At 39.7% G+C, this 22,377-nt stretch overlaps 1 protein-coding gene across 3 annotated transcripts in view; it reads right to left on the bottom strand.

The window, feature by feature from the left end:
* Cul1 (cullin 1) overlaps nt 1-22,377 on the bottom strand; it is a 116,120-nt gene that overhangs the window by 23,149 nt on the left and 70,594 nt on the right. For all 3 annotated transcript variants that reach the window (XM_045160290.1, XM_045160288.1, XM_045160287.1), the window contains exons 3-9: nt 16,908-17,082; nt 14,278-14,445; nt 11,894-11,944; nt 11,624-11,714; nt 10,814-10,977; nt 4,597-4,759; nt 3,513-3,643 (exon numbers count right to left, since the gene is read on the bottom strand). In XM_045160290.1, coding sequence (XP_045016225.1) covers nt 3,513-3,643; nt 4,597-4,759; nt 10,814-10,977; nt 11,624-11,714; nt 11,894-11,944; nt 14,278-14,445; nt 16,908-17,082 — 943 coding nt within the window. The remainder of the gene's footprint in view (nt 1-3,512; nt 3,644-4,596; nt 4,760-10,813; nt 10,978-11,623; nt 11,715-11,893; nt 11,945-14,277; nt 14,446-16,907; nt 17,083-22,377) is intronic.

The raw sequence follows: 22,377 nt of genomic DNA, 5'->3' as shown, positions 1-22,377 counted from the left end.
TGAGATCTTTCTTTGAAGCAGCAGGCTTCAGCCCCAGTCCTTCGGTAACATGATAACATAGCAACTTGCTGCTAATGGCTCTCTCTGGCTGGGAACCAGCGCAGTGAAGGGCTGGAACCTGCCTAGTTGACAGGCTCTGCTTTCAGCCACCCTAAACAAAAACTGTGACTAGCTTTCATTAGGTGCTGGAGGGGGTCCCAGTAAAAAAGCATCTGGAGCAAATTAGTCAGGAACAACTTTGCCCTTTTAAAGGTTTTTTTAATGGTTTATATTTTATTGTGGTTATTTTTAAAAATTATTTTAAACATATATAACAGGTTATGCACTTTGATTCCTTTGTCCCTGCTCCTGTTTCCCTGGGGCCCTCCGAAGTGGGGTTACAGTAATCACTGTGGGGTCATGAAGACCTCAGTCAATCCCTATGGGGGTAGTGTGCGCCCGGGGGGGGGGGGGGGGGGGCGGCGGCTGAGGACTTTGCCTCCAGGTATCCTACCCACTCTGTAGCACTTACAATCTTTATATTCCCTCTTCCCTAAGCCATGGCAGTCTGATTTAATGTTGAGTTCTTTGTAGCCTCTGGATTTCTATTTTGATTGATCACTGTGTCTGTCACCAGTATCCTGGAGCTGATTTATAGATTTTAACTATTCAAAAACTACCTCAAGAATAAGTAACTACCACTAAAAATGTTATTTGAATCCATTATAAACATGAAACTTAATTTCAGGCTAGTTTAGCTGTTAGTAATAAAACTGATTTTCTAATCAAACTGGTAACACAAATGGAACCACAGACTAACCAGATAGGGAAGAGGCTTTGCTTGGGTCTCTCAGAAATTCATTAAATGAGAACTTTGCATAAAGCATAGTATAGGACACAGCAAGACACAAGCCTGATAGGAAAACTTTTCTGCCCTTCAAAAGTCACTTAAGCACATTGCAAACAACTCTTATATACTATGATTCAACTCAATTGGGCAAAGGTTTAATATAACATTTTTATAGTTTAAAAATCATGTTCTCAGTATAATTAAATCCCACAGAAATTTTTATATAGTAATGGCAATTTTTGCTAATTCAAACAACCTCTATTTTCTGTTATTGTTTTCAGTATGAGTAGATTTTGGGAAGCCATTATGGCTTGGGCTACAATTTATCATTTAGATTTATCATTGATAAAATTAATACCTATTTTAAATTCCCTAGAAGTGTATTTATTCCTTCTTACAACATGTGCCAGCCCCATCCTGGGCACATGTGCTTGCGCCTAGAACTTCAATGATGGCCTTCCCACTAAAGGGGACCCAGGCAAAGAAAGGCTGTGCAGAACCCACATGTTAAGTGAGATGCCTGGTGAATTTAAGAGGCAGTTGTTCCTTACAGCATGAGACAAGAACTCAAATTCAGGAGGAAACTCCTTTTGTAGAAAATAGGAGCAATACTTGTTTTTCTATTTTTTCCCCTAAGATCATCAATGTAGAAAAAAACACGCATTATATAAGGTTAACATAAAAAATAGTTCTTAGGGAAATAATAATTGTAATCTAATCTATTAAAAAACCCACTACTTAAAGACAGGTGGGCTGGAGAAATGGGTAAGTAGTTAAAGGCAATTGCTTGCAAAGCCTGGCAGTCCAAGGTTTGATTTCCCAGTACCCATGTAAAGCCAGACACATGTGTCGGGAGCTTGTTTGCTGCAGCAGGAGGTCCTGACCTGTCCATACTTATCCTGTTTGTCAGATGGAGGGAGGGAAGAGACAGTAGGTGCAACACAGGTTTATTAAGCTAGCACTTTCTCCATAGGAGAAAGTATTCTACTGCTGAGCTACATTTCCAACCCTTATTTTGGTTATGTAAGTCAGGTTAATGAGTGGTTTACCTTTATGTAGTAAGAGTATTGTTTAAAAATTAATTTTCTAGGGCTGGAGAGATGGCCTAGCAGTTAAGTGCTTGCCTGTGAAGGCTAAGGACCCTGGTTCGAGGCTTGGTTCCCTAGGTCCCACGTTAGCCAGATGCACAAGGGGGCGCACATGTCTGGAGCTTGCTTGCAGTGGCTGGAAGCCCTGGTGTGCCCATTCTCTCTCCCTCTATCTGTCTTTCTCTCTGTGTCTGTCGTTCTCAAATTAAAAAAAAAATTAATTTTCTAGTAATGTACTAGTGGTAAATTTCTTTGTGCCGTCTATTGCTGTCTGATAAGGTTTCCTCAATGCAATCATTTTACATACAAAGTGTACTTTGTTTTAACTGGCCAGAAAAAAGGAATGGTCAGAGTCAAGACTTAGTGACACAAGTCCACCAGGCAGCATGGTCCTCAGAGCTTCTGCATGTATCCAAAAGAAAGAAAAGAATGAGAGCCATTCTGCCTCTTTCTCTCTCAACCAAACCAAACCAAACCAAACCAAACCAAACCAAACCAAACCAAACCAAACCAAACCAAACCAAACCAAACCAAAACTTTTAAAAAGGGCTAGAGAAATGGCTTAGCAGTTAAGGCACTTGTCTGCAAAGCCAAAGGACCTAGATTCAATTCCGCAGGACCCACATAAGCCAGATGCACAAGGTGGCGCATGCATCTGGAGTTTGCAGTGGCTGAAAGCCCCAGTGTGCCCATTCTCTTTCTATCGGATTCTCTCTCTCTCTCTCTCTCTCTCTCTCTGCCTCTCAAATAAATAAACAATAAAGTCAGGTATGATGGCACATGCCTTTAATCCTAGCACTTGGGAGGCTTGAACTCATGGCCATCCTACTTCTACCTCATGAGCACTAGGATTGAAGGTGTGTACCACCACACCTGGCCTCAAGGGTAATTTTTGTTTGTTTGTTTGTTTTTTGGTTTTTTTGAGGTAGGGTCTCACTCTAGCTCAGGCTGACCTGGAATTCACTATGGAGTCTCAGGATGGCCTTGAACTCATGGTGATCCTCCTACCTCTGCCTCCCAAGTGCTGAGACTAAAGGCATACATTATTTTTATTTATTTGAGAGAGAGACAGAGAGAAAGAGTATACCAGAGCCTCTAGCCACTGAAAACAAACTCCAAACACATGTGCTACCTTGTGCCTCTGGTTTACGTGGGTCCTGGGGAAATCAAACCTAGGTCCTTTGGCTTTACAGGCAAACACCTTAACCACTAAGCCATCTCACCCAGCCTTATTTTTATGTATTTTTCTTGAAGCAGAGTCTCATGCTGAAGTGTGGCTCAGTGGTAGGGCCTCAAGATTGCCTCAAATTTGCTATATTATATGAGGGTGGCCTTGAATTTCCTTTCTTCTTGCCTTCAACTCCCTGATGCTGGGATCATATATCCGTGCCACCTCACTGCTTTTATGTGGGGATCTGAACTCTGGCTCTCTTGTTGTGTGGCAAGTACTTTACCTGCTGAGCCACTTTCTCCTTTAAAATTTTTAAATGAGTTTTTTAAATTAAAAAAATGTATACACTAATAAAAAAATGCAGTAGAAATCAGTGTATAAAAATAGTTCAGACTCAACTGGCTTTCAATCAAATACAACTTACATTTAAAGCCGCTTCTCCACACTTCTCAATTGCTGCAAGACCCTGATTATGAATGTGTGTCTCTAGCAGTTTCTTCAATTCACCTAGGCCATCCTGAATTCTAGATACCAGATTATACATGCGACCCAAGTCTGAAAGAAAGGCAAGAGAAAACCTTATGCATAGAAACCATTATTATTATTCCATTAGCTAATATCTATATTGAAATTAAAGATACTCTGAAGTAAGGTAAAGTACTTTTAAAGCTTAATAATGAAAGGCATTTTATTATAAAACAAAATTGCAATCACAGCACTCAGGAGGCAGAGGAAAGAGGATCACTATGAGTTCAAGGTCACCCTAAGACTACATATTGAATTCCAGGTCAGCCTGGGCTAGTGAAACCATCTCTACCTCAAAATAAAAAAACAAAAAACTGCTATATTTTCCTAAAAATAATAAAGTTAGGGTATTATAAAATTTCATTTTCCCCTTACTAAGAAATCCATTAATATAAAAACAGATGCTTCCTAAAAGTCTGAAGACTGTGCAATTATTTATGTCAACAGGCACTTCAAATATTTCTTTTATAAAATGAACAGATTTAGGGAGAATATGGATAACTATCTCAACTTTACACAAAAGTTACGAAGGGGTATGCCAAATTATTTATTTACACAGCATATATCTAATTTATGATGACCAAAGAAGAAAATGGCTAAATTCAAATAGCAATGCAGCAGAGGTACTGCACCTGTGTCAGCATCCCATGGGAGCAACTGAGACACATATAAACTAAGTTTTTGCAGCTCAAAAACTACAAAGGAAGAAAACTCAAGGGCGGGGGGCGGGGGACGGGGGGCGGGGGACCGACTCATGAACAATAAACTTTTAACACTTTGGACCAAATTATATTCCAAATTCAAATGAAAATATGCTCCCCCCTCCCCATGTACCCAAATCCTCCACAGAAATCAATCAAGGTGCACACATGGCTTGTTATTTTCAAAAATAACTTACATTGGAGATGCTAACTCAGAGGCTAGAGTGTCAAACACTTTAAAACTTCAGATTCTAAAAAATATCATGAGTCTTAGTAGCTTACCTTCATTCTTATCAGCATCCAATAAATTCTGAAACTCTGTGTGGAAAATTTCCAAGTGTTTTTCAATGAGGACCTGCTCACACTTCCTTGCTAGCTCATCCTGTGTGCTTTCGTGGAGGTAAACCTGAACTCTCCGCTGTTCCTCAAGCAGACGAGCCTCTGCCTACAGAGAGTTAATGCCAACGAACAGCTGTGATTCACAGTGACAGAACTGAGAACAATGGCAAAAACAAAAACTAAACTTACAAATCTATTCTAGAAAACATGATTAAGAAAACAAGGGTGGTGGTGCATGTGTCTTGTCTGGAGTTCATTTGCAGTGACTAGAGGCTGTGGTGCACCCATTCTTTCTATGTGCTGCTTTCTTTCTCAAATAAATCAAAATAAACTATTTTTAAAAATTGAAAAAAATGGAAGAGGATTTCATATTTTTGGGTAAATGCTAACAATAAATAGCCATTGCTATGTTCCATGTTCTCTCTGTAATATATATGCTCCAGTTTTTAAATATCCTAATGACGTTAACATTATTAACAGCTCATTTTTTTAAAAATCATTTTCCCTTTCAAATAAGTGTTTTCACATTTTGGACATGACATGCCCATTTAACCATCAAAGGTCCCCAGTAATGACCATTTAGAAATAATCATCAGCAATGAGATTTTTTTAATTAAAGGGGGGTAAGAAGATGGCTCAGTGGTTAAAGGCAGAGGTAGGAGGATTGCTGTGAGTTCAAGGCCAACCTGAGACTACATAGTGAATTCCAGGTCAGCTTGGGCTACAGTGAGACCCTACCTCAAAAAAGGGGGAGGGGAGGACCTGGAGAGATGGCTTAGAGGTTAAGGCATTTGCCTGGGAAGCTAAGGGATACAGATTCGATTCTCCAGGACCCACTTAAGCCAGTTGCACAAGGGGCACATGTGCCTGGAGTTCATTTGCAGTGGCTAGAGGCCCTGGTGTGCCCATTTTCTCTCTATATCTCTTCTCTCTCCTTACAGGTAAATAAAATTTAAAAAATTAAAAAGAAAAGAAAGAAAAAAAAAACTGTATGTGTGTACACTCAGGGCTGGAGAGATGTCTTAGTGATTAAGGCACTAGCCTGTGAAGACTAAAGACCCATGTTCGACTCCAGAACCCAGTAAGCCAGGTGCACAAGGGGACACAAGTGCACAAGGTCACATATGCACAGAAATGGCACACGCATCTCAAGTTCAACTGCAGTGGCTGGAGGCTCTGACACGCCAATTATCTCTTTCCCACACACACATAAAGAACAAATATGTGTACATAGGAGTTACTGAGAAGCCACTAAATTACAAAGGCAAGGAAGAAATTTAAATGATAATCTCAAATTATTCAGGTGGTATGAATAAGACTTTGTGGATTATAAAAATGCCAGTATTCTCCACACAGATTTTTTCAGATTTAGTGTCATTCTGAAAAACTCAATGGAAATGAATAAACATTCAAGAAGCAAGAAAACAAAGCCCAACCAGGTAGGAGGAGGTGACTGAAAGTAACCATGGCAGTCAGATCACACAGCAGTGGCTTGAGCCTTACAAACACATTCTGTAGAGCCCCAAATGTGGAAAATCAACCTGGATAGTATCTGCACGCTATGTCCTTGATAAAATGATCAGTTAAGAAGCCAAATCAGAGGATGGGAACAAATAATGAACAAATGAAGAAACCCCAAAATCTATTAAATTTCCAGTAAAAGGTAATTAAGTTTATCTAATTAAAAATTAAAATGTGCTAAAATAAGTTCTAGCACATTTGGTAAGTATCATTATTCACAAATAAATGAAGGAAACAGGTGTCTAAGAGACTGGGGACGAACATATGGCCACAGGGATCCCCAGCATGTCTTTCTTCATATACTGATTAGTACTAAAGCCCAAGTCCCAGGGCCTGGGTGCTATTAAGTTTTTGAAATGACAGTCATTTACATTCTTCACTGATTCTAAGATAAACAGCTCCTGGCCATCATTGTACCATCCTGACAGTGATATAAGAACATCAAGACCAATTCAAATTCAAACAACCAGGAAGTGAAAACAAAAGGTTTAAAAAGACCAACCAACCAACAACACAAACAAACAAACAAAAAACAGACAAAAGGGTTGGTAAGTAAATTAATGAAAAAAAATTTTTTTGAGGTACAGTCTCATTCTAGCCCAGGCTGACCTGGAATTCACTATGTAGTCTTAGGGTGGCCTCAAACGCATGCTGATCCACCTCTGCCTCCCAAGTGCTGAGATTAAAAGGCAAGCGCCACCACATCTGCTTTTAAATAAAGCATTTTATTTTATTTATTTACTTATTTATTTTTTGGTTTTTCGAGGTAGGGTCTCACTCTAGCCCAGGCTGACCTGGAATTCACTATGGAATCTCAGGGTGGCCCCGAACTCACGGCGATCCTCCTACCTCTGCCTCCCGAATGCTGGGATTAAAGGCGTGTGCCACCACGCCTGGCAGCATTTTAGTTTTGAGGCTTTAAAAAAATGTTACTAAGGGCTGGAGAGATGGCTTAGCGGTTAAGGCGCTTGCCTACAAAGCCAAAGGACCCAGGCTCAACTCCCCAGGACCCACCTAGGCCAGATGCACAAGGGGGTGCACGCATCTGGAGTTCGTTTGCAGTGGCTGGAGGCCCTGGCATACCATTCTCTCTCTCTCTCAAATATATAAATGTTACTAAAATTAATTAAAAATAATAAGGGAACTGCTGTATGTTCAGTGCTTTATATATTATAAACAACATCTGTATATCTGACTTAAAATTTTATCCTTAAATGGTAATAAGGATAAAAGTATGTCAATATAATGTACACTGGCAAAGTAAAATAGTTAAACTTTAAAAGAGGAAAAACATTAGAAAGTATATAAAACAGAAATAAAAGTTACTAATTCTCTATAGATATACAAATTAAGTCTCAGATGCGAGATAGTATGATATTTAAAAATATTAGCACAGCTTCCAGCTATTAAAGCCATTCTTAGATGGAACAAAAATTCTCTAAAATTTCCTAAAACATTTCTGATAAGAGTAAAGAAAAGAGACCTCCATGAGATTAGGAACATTTAGCCCAGTTTTCCTGATGGCTCACTCTTTATCTCAGCATCATCTGTGAGTTGTTTTCTTCTTCTGTTTGCTTGCTGGAATATAAACATATTTCCCCCTAACTGAAGTTGTCACTTTTTGTTTTGCATTTTATTATCATAATTTAAAACTTTTTATTAACACACTCCACAAACATATGCAATATACCATGAACATAACTTCCGTCCCACTACCTTTCTCTTTCTCTCTTCCAAATTGCCCCACCACCGAATCCTTTCTTTCCAACTATCTCTCTTTTATTTTGATGCCATCATTTTTTCCTTCCTATTACACAGGTCTCGTGTAGGTAGCATCCGCCAATGTGAGGTTGAAGTTATATCCCGTGTCCTGTATCCTACCAGGGACAGCACATAGATTTAAGATCAAACCCACCAGCTTTGCTTTTTGCCACACAGTCTTCTAAACACAGACATTAGGTTAAGGTCATCCTTTAAAACTAGACTCATGGCCCAGTTTGATATATAAAGCTATAGAAAAAGAGAATTGGGGCTGGAGAGATGGCTTAGCGGTTAAGCGCTTGCCTGTGAAGCTTAAGGATGCCGGTTCGAGGCTCAGTTCCCCAGGTCCCACGTTAGCCAGATGCACAAGGGGGCGCATGCGTCTGGAGTTCGTTTGCAGAGACTAGAAGCCCTGGCGCGCCCATTCTCTCTCTCTTTCCCTCTATCTATCTTTCTCTCTGTGTCTGTCGCTCTCAAATAAAAATTAAAAAGAAAAGAAAAAAAAGAAAAAGAGAATTGTTCATATGGTTAAGTTCTAGTTTTATGCTTTGTAGTATGGACTTTTAGAATGTGATGGAAGTCATGTCTGGTATAAGTCAGTGGGGCCTGGGCCAAACTTTTAATGCTTTCAGAAAGAAATGCTTTTCCTTTTTAATTTTTATTATTTATTTATTTATTTATTTATTTTGGTTTTCAATGTAGGGTTTCACTCTAGCTCAGACTGACTTGGAATTCACTATGTAGTCTCAGGGTGGCCTCGAACTCACAGTGATCCTTCTCTGCCTCCTGAGTGCTGGGATTAAAGGCACCTGGCCCTTTTCCTTTTCAGAAAACATATTTATTTATTTATTTGAAAGAGAGATTGAAAGAATGGGTGCACCAGGGCCTCCAGTTGCTGCAAATGAAGTCCAAATGCATGTGCCACCTTATGCATCTGGCTTATGTGGGTGCTGAGGAATTGAACCTGGGTCCTTTGGCTTTGCAGGCAAGTACCTTAACTACTAAGCCATCCCTCTAGCCCCAAGAAATTCATTTTCTAAACTGGCAGTGGTGGCACACTACTGCAATCCCTGCCCTGGGGAGGTATCTCTGTGGATATGCACTGATAAAAGAAGTTTCACTTTAGTAACATAGGGTGCTTGCTTAGTATACATGAAGGCCTGGGTTTGATAGATACCCAGTATCTCATAAACTGGGTGGTTTATACCCATAATCCCAGTACTTGGGGGGGGTGCAGGAGGATCAGAAATTCAAGGTCACCTTTGGCTACATGTGAGTTCAAGGGCTACATCAGACATTGTCTTAGCAAATAAATAAATACATAAATATACAGTCAGTAGAGGCCTTTTAATGAAAACACCATTACATTATACAATGAAGTAACAGGCAATACTAAAAATCCAAACAGATCACGTTCAAAAGTTCATTTGTGGGTTGGAGAGATGGCTTAGCAGTTAAGGCCTTTGCCGGCAAAGCCAAAGGACCTTGGTTCAATTCCCCAGGTCCCATATAAGCCAGATGCACAGGTAGTGCATGCATCTGGAGTTGGTTTGCAGTGGCTGGAAGCCCTGGTGCTCCTATTCTCTATCTCCCCCTCCCTCCCCTCTCTCCGTGTGTGTCTGCCTCTTTCCCTCTCTTGCTCTCTCAAATATATAAAATTAAAATTAGAAAAATAAAGTATATTAAAAAGTCCATTTGCTAGACAGTTGTTTCGACTCTGAATGAGCTATCTAGGTTTGAGACAACAAAATACGTAAGAATGACTAGAATTCTATGTATAACATGTTATACATAGATTAGACTGTGAGATTTTGAGATATCAGAAATATGTAAAGAACTTTCAACTTCAAACCTAGAAGACCCACTTGTCCCATAAAAACACACTCAGAATACTTCAAAACTGGGTAGGATGTTCTCTGTATGACCATAGCAGGGTGGTTAGTTCTGCTACTTTCTATCTCCACATATGGAAAAGCAATTCTGCCATGACTTACTGCTTGGGAAAGGGCAGAGCAGGTGTTAAGACTTGGTGTGACCCAGATTCCCTGACCATCTTGTCCTAACAGGCGAGGATACGCAAACTAGTCTGGGGAAAAATCCTCTTGCAGCCTGTGGTTTTCTTTTGCAAATAAAATTTTACTGGAACCTAATTATACCATTTATTTGTTGTATGCTGCTATGGGTACTTTTATATTACCCTACAGAGTTAAACAGTGGCAGCAGAGACCATATACAACCCACAAAGCCTAAAACATTTTTCTACCTGTGTTTGCCATGCATAAGAGAAAGGATCCTGATTAATCATTCCTTAGGGTCTCCACACATATATAGGATATGTGCATTTTTAAGGAAGAGATGAATGTTACTACTAGAATTCATGGACACATCACTTAGTGTAATAAGGGTGTGTAAAGCCTGGATGACTCCATCTTGGAACCTCCTGTTTCAGAAGAACTTCTCTCCTAATGTGAACGTGAAGGCTATAATATAGACTTTTAGGGAATATCTGGGGAGCAAAAGGGCAAAAAACTTAAAAAATTTTACAAATCTGAGTATTTGTTTCTTACAATTTTCTCACTGATATAACACTTCTTAGCCCACTAGACAGACAAATATACATTCCAAGAAGAAATGATCCAAAATTGAAAGGCCTGCAACCATCAAATCAGGAATATCCTTCGAAGGACCGGGTGGCCACATGACCATGATTATTACCACATCAACCTACAAAGGCCCCTGGAGAAGCAGGAGCAGCCCTTGGAGAGATGCGGATGCTGGATGACTGCAGTGCCAACATGAGAAGATGGCATGGGCCGAGAACTCACTTGAGCATCAATGACTAACAGAAGTCTACTTTACAAACTATGTTTAAGCTTACCTTTTTCATATATTCAGTAACTGGGTTCTGCTGCAAGAATTCAGTACTCTCTCGGGTATAAAATCTCTCTGTGTCAGCCAAAAATTGAGATTCAAAGGACTCTTTGTACACTGTTAACGTAGGGCCCTTTGCAAATGCATCATCTTCATTCAGCCCCAGTTCCACTAGAAATAAACATGAGCTATATTTCAATTATCCTAGTTTTTGTTAGATTTCACAAAAAATACGTAGGTATAGTATTCAGCTTAAGTTACACTTAAAAGGACAATGTGAAATGGAGGAAATAAGGTAACTATTTTCACTAGTATTGAAGTACATTTGTTTTAATAAAAGAAAATGCCAGGATGTGTGAATTGCAGGCAATTCTGGCCCATGGCCAGGTATGCTTCAAAATTACCATAAAGTAAATTTAAAGAACTTTTACATATACAAAAGCAATCTAAGTTTCTAAGTTTAAACTTTCAAATAAACACAATGATACCAAAGTTTGAAAAACACTATTATTTTATTAGTTTCTCAATCTCAATTTTTCAAGCTGATACAGGTTTATAGCTATCATTTAGCTCATAACCCCTCTATGTTATATATCCAATATGATACCAGAAAAGGAAATAATTCAAAATTTTCAACAAAATGTCCTTAAGCACAAGGAGCAAACAATCTTTATGACTGGCAAAATCTCTGGCTTAAGTACCTTTAAAGATGGAGTAACATTCTTGATAATATTTAAATGCTTTTAAATGAATGTTAGAGTATTATCATAATTGTCTTATGATCTGAAAACTGAATAAATTACAGGGATTTATTTACCATAAGATTGAACAACTCCACTAATCAGTCTTGTATTGATCGTTTCCCCATTTCTTTCCTTTTCAATCAGTTTTAAGACAGCATTTGTTACCTTTAGAAAGAATATAGGAAAAACACAAGACATATAGATTACAGAATACAATGTAGGTTCCATATCCCTCAAACATTCAAAACCAGTAAGCAATGCAAGGTAACAATCATGAGACACTCCAAAGGCATGAGGTAACTGTTCAAAGAAAACAGAAAAGCATACATATTCATGGTAGCTACCTGTTTATTCAATGGCCTGAACAGACAATCTCGCCATGTCACCAATGCAAGCTGCATGAAAAAAGGAAAAATAAAATTAAATATATTTTACTGTTTCCTCAAGATTGAAGTCATAGATATAATCTGAATTCACATTTTACCAAAATTCCCAACTAAAAGTTGATTTAAAAAAAAAATCTACTATCATGACAATGAAATCAGTCACCCTTCCAAGTTAATCACATTGTACAGGTATTTTATAAGGTCACATTTTTAAAAAAACTAAGTATTTTGCTTATCTATGGGGGCAGAGATAGAGAGAAAATGGACATGCCAGGGTCTCTATATCACTCACTTTTTATTTATTTTATTTATTTATTTTTTAATTGACAACTTCCATAATTGTAAACAATATCCCATGGTAATTCCCCTACCCCCACTTTCCCCTTTGAAACTCCACTCTCCATCATATCCCCTTCCCCTCTCAATCAGTCTCTCTTTTATTCTGATGTCATGATCTTTTCCTCCTATTATGATGGTCTTGTGTAGGTAGTGTCAGGCACTGTGAGGTCATGGATATCCAAGCCATTTTGTGTCTGGAGGAGCATGTTGTAATGAGTCCTACCCTTCCTTTGGCTTTTACATTCTTTCAAGCTCACATTTTAACAGTCAAGTTGTAAAGAATATTTATTTATTCGCAAGGACTGGGGTGGGGAGTATGAATGACAAGGAGAAATGGGCGTACCAGGGTTTCTTGCCATTGTAAATGAACTCCAGATACATGTGCCACTTTGTGCATCTGGCTTTACATGGGTACTGGGGAAATGAATCAGCTATCAGGCTTCGGAGGAAGTCCCTTTACCTGCTGAGCCATCTCTCCAACCCCAAACTTAATTATTATTTATTTTTGATTTTGGCTTTTTGAGGCAGGGTCCTTATTCTAGTCCAGGCTGACCTGAAATTCACTATGTAATCTCAAGCCAGCCTTGAACTAACAGCGATCCTTCTACCTCTCCTTTCCGAGTGCTGGGATTAAAGGCATGTGCCACCATGTTTGGTCTAAACTTAATTTTTTTTCCCAAGGAAGGGCTTCACTGTAGCACAGCTGACCTGGAATTCACTATGTAGTCTCAGGGTGGGCTTGAACTCATGGCGATCCTCCTACTTCTCCTTCCTGAGTGCTAAGAGTAAAAGGTGTGCCTGGTGTATGTGGAGATAGCCTTGTTATGCAGAATTTGACATTTTGGTAAAACTGGTGTAAAAAAAAAAAAAAAGGTATTCTCTGGTTGGGGAAATGGCTTAGTGACTGGAGGCCCTGGCGTGCCCATTCTCTGTCTGTCTGTCTGTCTGTCTGTTTCACTGTCTCTCAAATAAATAAAAATGTTTTGGGAAAAAAAAGGTGGGGGGGATTCTCTAGCTGGATGTGGTGGTGCACACCTTTAATCCCAGCATTAGGAAGGCAGAGGTAGGAGAATCGTCGTGAGTTCGAGGCCACCCTGAGACTACAGAGTGAATTCCAGCTCAGCCTGAGCTAGAGTCAGACCCTACCTTGAAAACCAAACAACAAAAAGGAGGGATTCTCTTTCTGTGTGTGTGTCACATGCACACATACACACAAGCACACAGCCTGTTCTGTGCTTCTCAACCAGCCACCTCCACTCCTACTTGCTCTATAATTATGGTTGAGAATCACCTGGAGAGCTGTTCAAGCTAGATTTCTGGGCCCATCTATCTTCATCTAGGATGAAGGCTGAGAATTTGCATCACTAACAAGTTTCCAGGTGACATTAATGGTACAAGCTTGCAGGTCACACTGACAAATCTAAGGGCTTTAAAAAGTGAAAAGATACATCAATGAGGGTTGACTTCCTGATTAATTCAGGGTATTCTTCTAGATGCAGAGTTCCAGTCCATGAAAATACTTGAAGGAAGGAAGGGTTTATATAGGGCCTCTGATTAGATACCTGATTTGCTGGTACTGTCAATATTCAGGGATATGTGCTAAAACTTGGACAGTTCTAGGCAAAACATAATAGTTGGTCCAAGAATTAAGGGAGATGCTTTAAAAGTAAATGCAACTTTTATTTCAGAGCTCAAATTTCCTATTCCTGTACTTTCTATAATTTAAGGGCCAGTAACTGACAAAGAAAATTAGTTTTAAGCCAGGTGTGGTGGTGCACGCCTTAAATCCCAGCACTTGGGAGGCAGAGGTAGGAGGATTGCTGTATGAGGCCATCCTGAGACTACATAGTAAATTCCAGGTCAGCCTGGGCTACAGTGAGACCCTACCTTGAAAAACCAAAATCAAAACCAAAAAATAAATAAATAAATTTGTTTTAACATTTGTGCAGATTCCTTTACTGGAAGACAATATATAGTTAAGAAACACATTTAAAAACTCTTACTGAATAGATTTCATATATTCCTTTTCGTCCTTCATCACATTCACGGCGAACCCAATGTCTGTTGAGGTAGGCACAGATTCCATTTAGCACTTTGCTGGAGAATCGGTAGTCTTCCCACTGCTGGGTGTAGAACTTCAGGACACTCTCATCCATCAAATCTTCTCCATCCTACAAGGAAGTTCACTAAAGTTTTAAGATGACTGGTTTGTCATATAATAAAGACAACATTAATGAAAACCTTATTGCATCAAAGTACACTGATAAACTGGGCGTGGTGGTGCACACCTTTAATACCAGCACTCGAGAGGCAGAGGCAGGAGGATTGCCATGAGTTCGAGGCCACCCTGAACTACATAGTGAATTCCAGGTCAGCTTGGGTTAGATCAAGATCCTACCTTGAAATAAACAACAATAACAAAATACCTTGATACATACAGCTAAATTAGTATATACAAAAACATGCTAATTAGTATAAATTCTCACAAGAACATAATAAAAAGTTTTTCATATCTAATTAGAATTTCATGGCCCTGAATATGCATATACATTCATAGAACCTACCCTGGTCTTTGAGAATATGAAGGCAATTTACATACCCCTCCTTTAAACCTACCTCCACTGAGCTGTATTATTTTTACTGAATAGCTCAGGCTGGCCTTAAACTCACTATGTAGCCCCAAGGATGCCTCTAACTAGTAATCCTCCTGGCCTCAGCCTCCCTAGCAGCTGGCATTTTAAATGTGCACCACAATGCCTAGTGGCAATTTCTTTTTATTAAGGAACTAACCTGCAAAGTATTTCTTTTAGTTATCAAAATTTTAAAAAGATTTCTTGCCACTACAAATGAACTCCATATACATGTAACACTTTGTGCATCTGGTTTTAAGTAGGTACTGGGGCATCACACTCGGACCAACAGGCTATGCAAGCGAAAGTCTTTTTACTGAGACATCTCTCCAGCCCTTAAACCACATATTTTTATGTGAGGAAAACTAACTTAGAATTTTTCCTAGATATTAATGGTATCTCCGAAATATGTACCACTCTTTTAAAATCCCTGTACCATCATCATTCTACCTCTTGTAAGTGCTGTGCAGAGAGCACTGAAGAGGAGGAGAAGGGAAGGGGATCTTGCAGTACAGGCAAATGGAAGCCTGTTCACTTCTCCAGCCTCAGTGTCTTTAAGCAGAAACTTAAAGGTCTATTAAGACTTGAAACCCTATAAATAACAGCACTCAAGAGATCTAGTCGTCCATGTAATAATCTGATTGTGTCCAGACAACCAAATTTTTGTTTATTTAAATATGAAATGGACCTTAGAATGTATAGATAAACTATTTAGGATTGTAATGTAGACCTGTTGAAAAAATGCAATATATTGCTGATGACTAAGTTATCAATATTTTTTATTTAATAGAATACGCTGTCCTTCACTTTGCTGCCGAGCAGTAAGAAGTGACAAAGTTTGATTTACAAAGTGGTGTGAACACAAAAGAGACAGTGGCTGCAGAAGACATGGTGGCATTTTAAGGATCAGGAAAGTGATCCTACATTAGTTACAACTAGCAGTCAATCAACTAGTGTCTATATGATAATTATTTTACAAAGTAATTAATTGGAAACATGTTAAGAAAACCCATTTTTTGGCAGCACACAGAAAGTTTTAATTTTTAAAAAACTGTGTACAAAGAAAAGCCCGAGACTTGCCAGGGTAGACAGCAGAGATGTCCTCACGGACAGAAGACATCAGGCGACACTCTACCTGCCCACCTGATGGCTGGTGTAATACATTCCACTCCTTTGCTACAGAACACAACTGCTAAGCTAAAGACAAATGCAGAAGGGAAAGGGAAAAGGACAGCATTACTTGTCATTGCTGCCCAAGCAGTGGCCTGGGCTGATGAGACCATACTCAAAGGATGTAGACAGTTGTGATACCTAAACCAGTCAAGGGTATACTGCTGTAGTAGTTTTAGAATGTACTTCATGACCATGTGGTATTAAAGATCACATTTGAGTAATGTGATTAGCAAAAGTTAATTACCTTGTAATTATTTAGGTTTTTTTTTTGGGGGGGGGCATTTTGGAGACGGGATCCATATGCTAAGTAAGTACTCAGCCACTGGGCTATACTCCTAACTCCTATTTATACATTTTTGTGGGGAATACCACATTGAGTACAAAATAAAATATATGTAAAGTATGGTATAAAGTTATCAATAACTTAAAATTTAAAAATTGGAGGGCTGGAGAGATGGCTTAGCGGTTAAGCGCTTGCCTGTGAAGCCTAAGAATCCTGGTTCAAAGCTCGATTCCCCAGGACCCACGTCAGCCAGATGCACAAGAGGGCGCATACGTCTGGAGTTCGTTTGCAGTGGCTGGAGGCCCTGGTGCGCCCATTCTCTCTCTCTCTGTGGCTCTCAAATAAATAAATAAAAATGAACAAAAAATTTAAAAAAACTGGAAAAATAAGGCTGTCTTCATAATAAATAAAAGAGTAAACCAATTCCCAAAATATTCACACACATATTAATCTAAAGCACTGAAAGAAAGATTTAGCATTTATAGTAGAATCACTTCATTTTTTTAAAACATGTTTATAAGCTTAGTATAGCTGTAAAACATCTTACCTTAAGAAGATTTGTCAAGTAATTCTTCAAAAATTCCTTAAGTCGCTTGTATAATTCTAAGCCAACAAACTGAGCTCCTCCAGGTGTCTGTCCCTTTTTGGATTTGGTAGGAGGCACTCCGGACCCCCGGGCTTGGTTGGACTGGTGTACACTAGTACAGTAGTTATAAACATGACTTAGAAAAAGCTAAGGAAATCAACATGCACCACAGATCAACATGAACGTATTTCCTTCTGTCTCAGTATCAGTACAATCCCAATATATCGATCAAAAGGTAGAAAAAGATCCCTTACACACTATTGAGAAACCTGAAAGCCAGCTAAAGCCCATTCACAAGAATGTCCATAAGAAATTAAACTAGAGCTCCAGGAAAATTGCAAGAAAAACCTGGCTGACTTTGTGGAAACTGTCCAGAGACTGGCAACATGTCCAAAAGAATGGTTGCAAACAGACACACCCACCCACATACAAGCAATTAAAAGGTTTAGGCTAGGGATCAAAAAAAAAAAAAAAAAAAAAAAAAAGCTAATAATCACATTTAATCTTAATGCTTGGCTATGAATAACATTTTCAGAAGCACCTATAATATACACACTGAAATAAGCAAAACTATTCTTAAATACCTTATAAATGGATTTACACAAAAATACATTCTGGGCACGAGGAATGAAAAGCACAGGGCATACAAGAAAGCCATGTCCTCATATTACAAGAGATGTCTAAAGCAGGACAACAGCAGCTCCTCATTCCTGACAAGTAACAGAAGCCTCAGAAGGCTGAACCAGCTGCCGCTACAGCTGAGCATAAGGACCTGGGAAATGATGACAGAAAAAACCAAGTGCTTTAACCACTAAGCCATCTCTCCAGCCCCCAGACAGCTATATATGAACTAGATGGATTTTGCTATGTCATTTTAGCAGGTACCAATTCTGGGACTTTCAGACAAAGGCGCACTATGCAGTCTCAGGGTGGCCTTGAACTCATGGCGATCCTCCTACCTCTGCCTCCCGAGTGCTGGGATTAAAGGTGTGCGCCACCACACCCGGCTGGATACTGTCTCTTTTTCTTATGACTTTCTTATCACTGGATGAAAATAGTTTATATATATTACTTGACAGAGAAAGAGAGCAAGGGAGAGAGGGAGATAGACTGTGCGCCAGGGCCTCCAGCCACTGCAAATGAACTCCAAATGTGTGCGCCACCTTCTGCATCTCACTAATGTGTGTTCTGGAAAATTGAACCTGGGTCCTTCTGGCTTTGCAGCCAAGCACCTTAACCACTGAGCCATCCAGGTGGCCCAAGTTTTTAAGTAAAAAAAAAAAAGAAAAAACAAAACAGCAGTGGGGAGTTGAGTATGGGTATGCCATCTTCTGCCACTGCAAGTGAACTCCAGATCATGTATCTCTATGTGCATCTGGCTTTATGAGGATACTGGGGAATTCAAAATGGGCCATCAGGCTTTGCAACCAAGTGCATTTAACCCTGAGCCCTCTCGCCAGCCCTTAAAGAAATTATTAATTCATCATCAAGTTTATCCACTAATCTTTTTTCTTCTGTTTTTGATAGGGTTTCACTCTTAGCCCAGGTTAACTTGGAATATACTGCATAGTCTCAGGGTGGCCTCAAACTCATGGAGAGTGCTGGGATAAAAGGTGTGTGCCATCATGCCTGACTTAAAAAAAAAAAAAAAGAAATAAAATAAAATAAATTAGTGCTGGATGAAAACCCAGGACCTTCAGCATATGGGACAAGTACTCTACCATACAGTCACATCCCCAGCCTTTCCTATTAATTTGATAACCAGTGTTGTGTGCCTGGGTCAGAAAATCCTCTCCTGTGCTAGGATATTCACTACTGTTCTTTTAAAGCTAACATCTTCATTTGAGGCAGAGAAGGTATTTCACAGCTATCTGCATAGAAGGCAAGTGGCTCTCTTCATGTATGGCTACTTACACAAAATACCCACTTCAAATATTTGCAAGTGTACTGCCTCTTTAATTAGTATTTTTAAGAATGCCTGCCTTTCATCATGGTGCTGGAAAGAAGTGATTGGAATGCTCAGTACTGCAATATCTCTATCACACCTTCCAAGGCTGGGTCTATTGTAGAAGAGGTGGAAGAAAGAATGTAAGCCAAAGGAAGGGTAGGACTCCTTACAACGTGCTCCCTCCAGACACAAAATGGCCTGGATATCCATGACCTCACAGTGCCTGACACTACCTACACAAGACCATCATAATAGGAAGAAAAAATCATGACATCAAAATGAGACTGATCGAGAGAGGGAAGAGATATGATGAAGAACGGAGTTTCAAAGGGGAAGTGGGGGGGTAATTACCATGGAATATTTTTTATAATCTTGGAAGTTGTTAATAAATATAAATTAAATTTTAAAAAAAGAATCTCTGTCTTTTTCTGTAATATTTTTATATTTATAATATTGGTGTGTGTGTGTGTGTGCATGTGCAAGCTAGCAGTTTGTCTCCTGAGTCTTTTCAAAACATCAGTCTGGAGCAGAGCATGATGGAACACACGTTTAATGCTAGCTCTTGGGAGGGAGACAGAGGTAGGAGAAAGAATTGGTGTGCCAGGGCCTCTAGTCACTGTAATCGAACTCCATGTGCACCACCTTGTGTGCCTGACTTATGTGGGACCTGGAGAGTTGAACATGAGTCCTTAGACTTCTCAGACAAACACCTTAATCACTAAGCCAGCTCTCCAGACCTTTTTATTTTAAAAACACATGTGAGGGCTAGAGAGATGGCTTAGCAGTTAAGTGCTTGCCTGTGAAGCCTAAGGACCCCGGTTCGAGGCTCGATTCCCCAGGACCCACATTAGCCAGATGCACAAGGGGGCGCACGCATCTGGAGTTCGTTTGCAGTGGCTGCAGGCCCTGGCGTGCCCATTCTCATTCTCTCTCTCTTGCTCTCAGATAAATAAACCAAAAAAAAAAAATTAAAAAACACATGTGAAATTCTTTTAAAGTGTTTCTGCTACATAAAGCATGTAAAATTCACTGGTTTCTTCTATATTTGGTTTCATCACAAAAATGATATGCATCCATAAACTTTATTGCTCAATATATATTTTCCCCATTATTCTTAATAAAGTTAAATTGCTAGGGGCTGCCAAGATAGTTCAGTGAATAAAGTACTACCTGCCTTTCAAGCTTGAAAACTTAAGTTCAATCTCTAGTCAGTACACGTGTGAAAATATTGAGTGTGGTGGTGTCTTGCCTGTAGTCTATGCTGGGGAGTCAGGCAGGATTCCTGGAGCTTGCTGGCTGGCCAGTCTAGCCCACTTGGGGAGTTTCATGCCATTGAGAGACATTGTCTTTAAAAAGGTGATGGTGGGCCTAGAGATAACTCAGTAGTTAAAGGCATTTGCTTACAGCCTGATAGCCTATGTTTGATTCCCCAATACCCACATAAAGTCAGAAGCACAAAGTGATGGATAAATCTGGAGTTCGTTTGCAGTGGCAACATGTCCTGGTGTGCCCATTTGGTCTCTCATTCTCACTTCACCTCTCTCTGGTGGATAGTCTTCCTGAGAATGATATTTGATATTGTCCTCTGACCTCCACCTGCACACACATATGCAAAAAACTTAAAAACTTAAGTGTGTAACTTGCTATAGTGCACTTTTAACCTTTTAAAACCTCAATTTGGTTTAAAAATTTTTTTAATCAAATAGTAGTAATAAAGTTTCAGATGAGACTTGCAGCTGAATGTGATTTGGTGGGGTAGAAAGTGAAATGGGCAAGTACCTCAAGAACTGGGGTGGGGGGCTAGAGAGATGGCTTAGTGGTTAAGGCACTTGCCTGTAAACCCTAAGGACCCAGATTTGATTCCCCAGTACCCACCATGAAGCCAGGTGCACAAATGGTGGCACACATATTTGGGAGTTCATTTGCAGCAGCTAGAGGCTCTGGCATGCTTAGTCTCTGTGACCCTGCTCCCCACCCCCACAATTGCCTCCTCTCTCACTCAGGAAAAAAAAAACAAAAACTTGTCTAATCTTAGTGAAGGCTAGTCAGTCGTTTCTCAAAGTTTCTATAGTTAACTGATTTAATAAAATTTCCCAGTGTAATAATGGTATTGCCAATTTCTCTATCTCTTAAAACAAACAAAAACAATCCTGGGCTGAGAGATGGCTTAGCGGTTAAGGATCCTGGTTTGACTCTCTAGGCCCACATAAGCCAGATGCACAAGGATGTGCATGAATCTGGAGTTTGTTTGCTATGGCTGGAGGCCCTGGTGTTCCCATTCTCTCTCTCTGCCTCTTTCTCTCTCTTAAATAAATAACATTTAAAAACAAAACGAAACACAAAACAATCCTAAACTGGGTGTCATGGCACACACCTTTAATTCCAGCATTTGGAAAGCAGAGGTAGGAGGACTGCTGAGAGTTCAAGGCCACCCTGAGATTACAGAGTGAATTCCAGGTCAGCCTGAGCTACAGTGAGACCCTACCTCAAAAAACCAAAAAAGGGCTGGAGAGATAGGTGGCTTAGCAGTTAAGGCACTTGCCTGTGAAGCCTAAGGACCCAGTTTTCAATTCTCCAAGTGCCTCGTAAGCCAGATGCACATGGTGGTGCATGTGTCTGGAGTTCCTCTGTAGTGGCTAGAGGCCTTGACAGGCCCCTTCTCCCTCTCCCTCAAATAAATAAAAATAAATCCTAAAAAAAGCAAAAAAGAGGGCTGGAGAGATGGCTTAGTGGTTAAGTGCTTGCCTGTGAAGCCTAAGGACCCCGGTTCAAGGCTCGGTTCCCCAGGTCCCACGTTAGCCAGATGCACAAGGGGGTGCATGCGTCTGGAGTTCGTTTGCAGTACCTGGAAGCCCTGGCGCGCCCATTCTCTCTCTCCCCCTCTATCTGTCTTTCTCCCTGTGTCTGTCTCTCTCAAATAAATGAATAAATGAACAAAAAATATTTTTAAAACAAGCAAAAAAGAAAAAGAATACTGTTTTTTTGAGGCAAAGTTAATTCAAACTTGGAATTTGAAATAGTTTCCAGAGACTCTCCTTTTATTATTAGGAAGTGCCTGTATTTACTCATATTAACACTGCTTTTGAAATCTGTATGTGGAATCATACCTATCATCTGGTTAGAATTTTCCTCAAACACCTTTGCTCTCTAGTTCTGCCATTCATGTTTCTGTTTTGAGTGTTTGCTGTAAACCATGACAACATGGCAGCATTACTGTGTAAAAAATTGAATCTAAACTGGGTGTGGTGTCGCACAAGCTTTAATCCAAGCACTCAGGAGGCAAAGGTAGGAGGAATGTTGTGAGTTTGAGGCTACCATGAGACTAATTCCAGGTTAGCCTGGGCTAGATTGAGAACTTACCTAGAAACCCAGGCCCCTTAAAAAAAAATCTGAAAATAAAATTGATCTGATTGTTTCTGACAGCAAAGTTTAGTTCTGACAATGCCTCTCACTATTTTGGACACAAATTAGCCTGGATATCCA

This window comes from Jaculus jaculus, chromosome 10 (assembly GCF_020740685.1).
Source record: "Jaculus jaculus isolate mJacJac1 chromosome 10, mJacJac1.mat.Y.cur, whole genome shotgun sequence".
Lineage (NCBI taxonomy): Eukaryota > Metazoa > Chordata > Mammalia > Rodentia > Dipodidae > Jaculus > Jaculus jaculus.
Note: the sequence above shows the minus strand (reverse complement) of the source record. Positions and strands in the feature narration are given on the sequence as shown.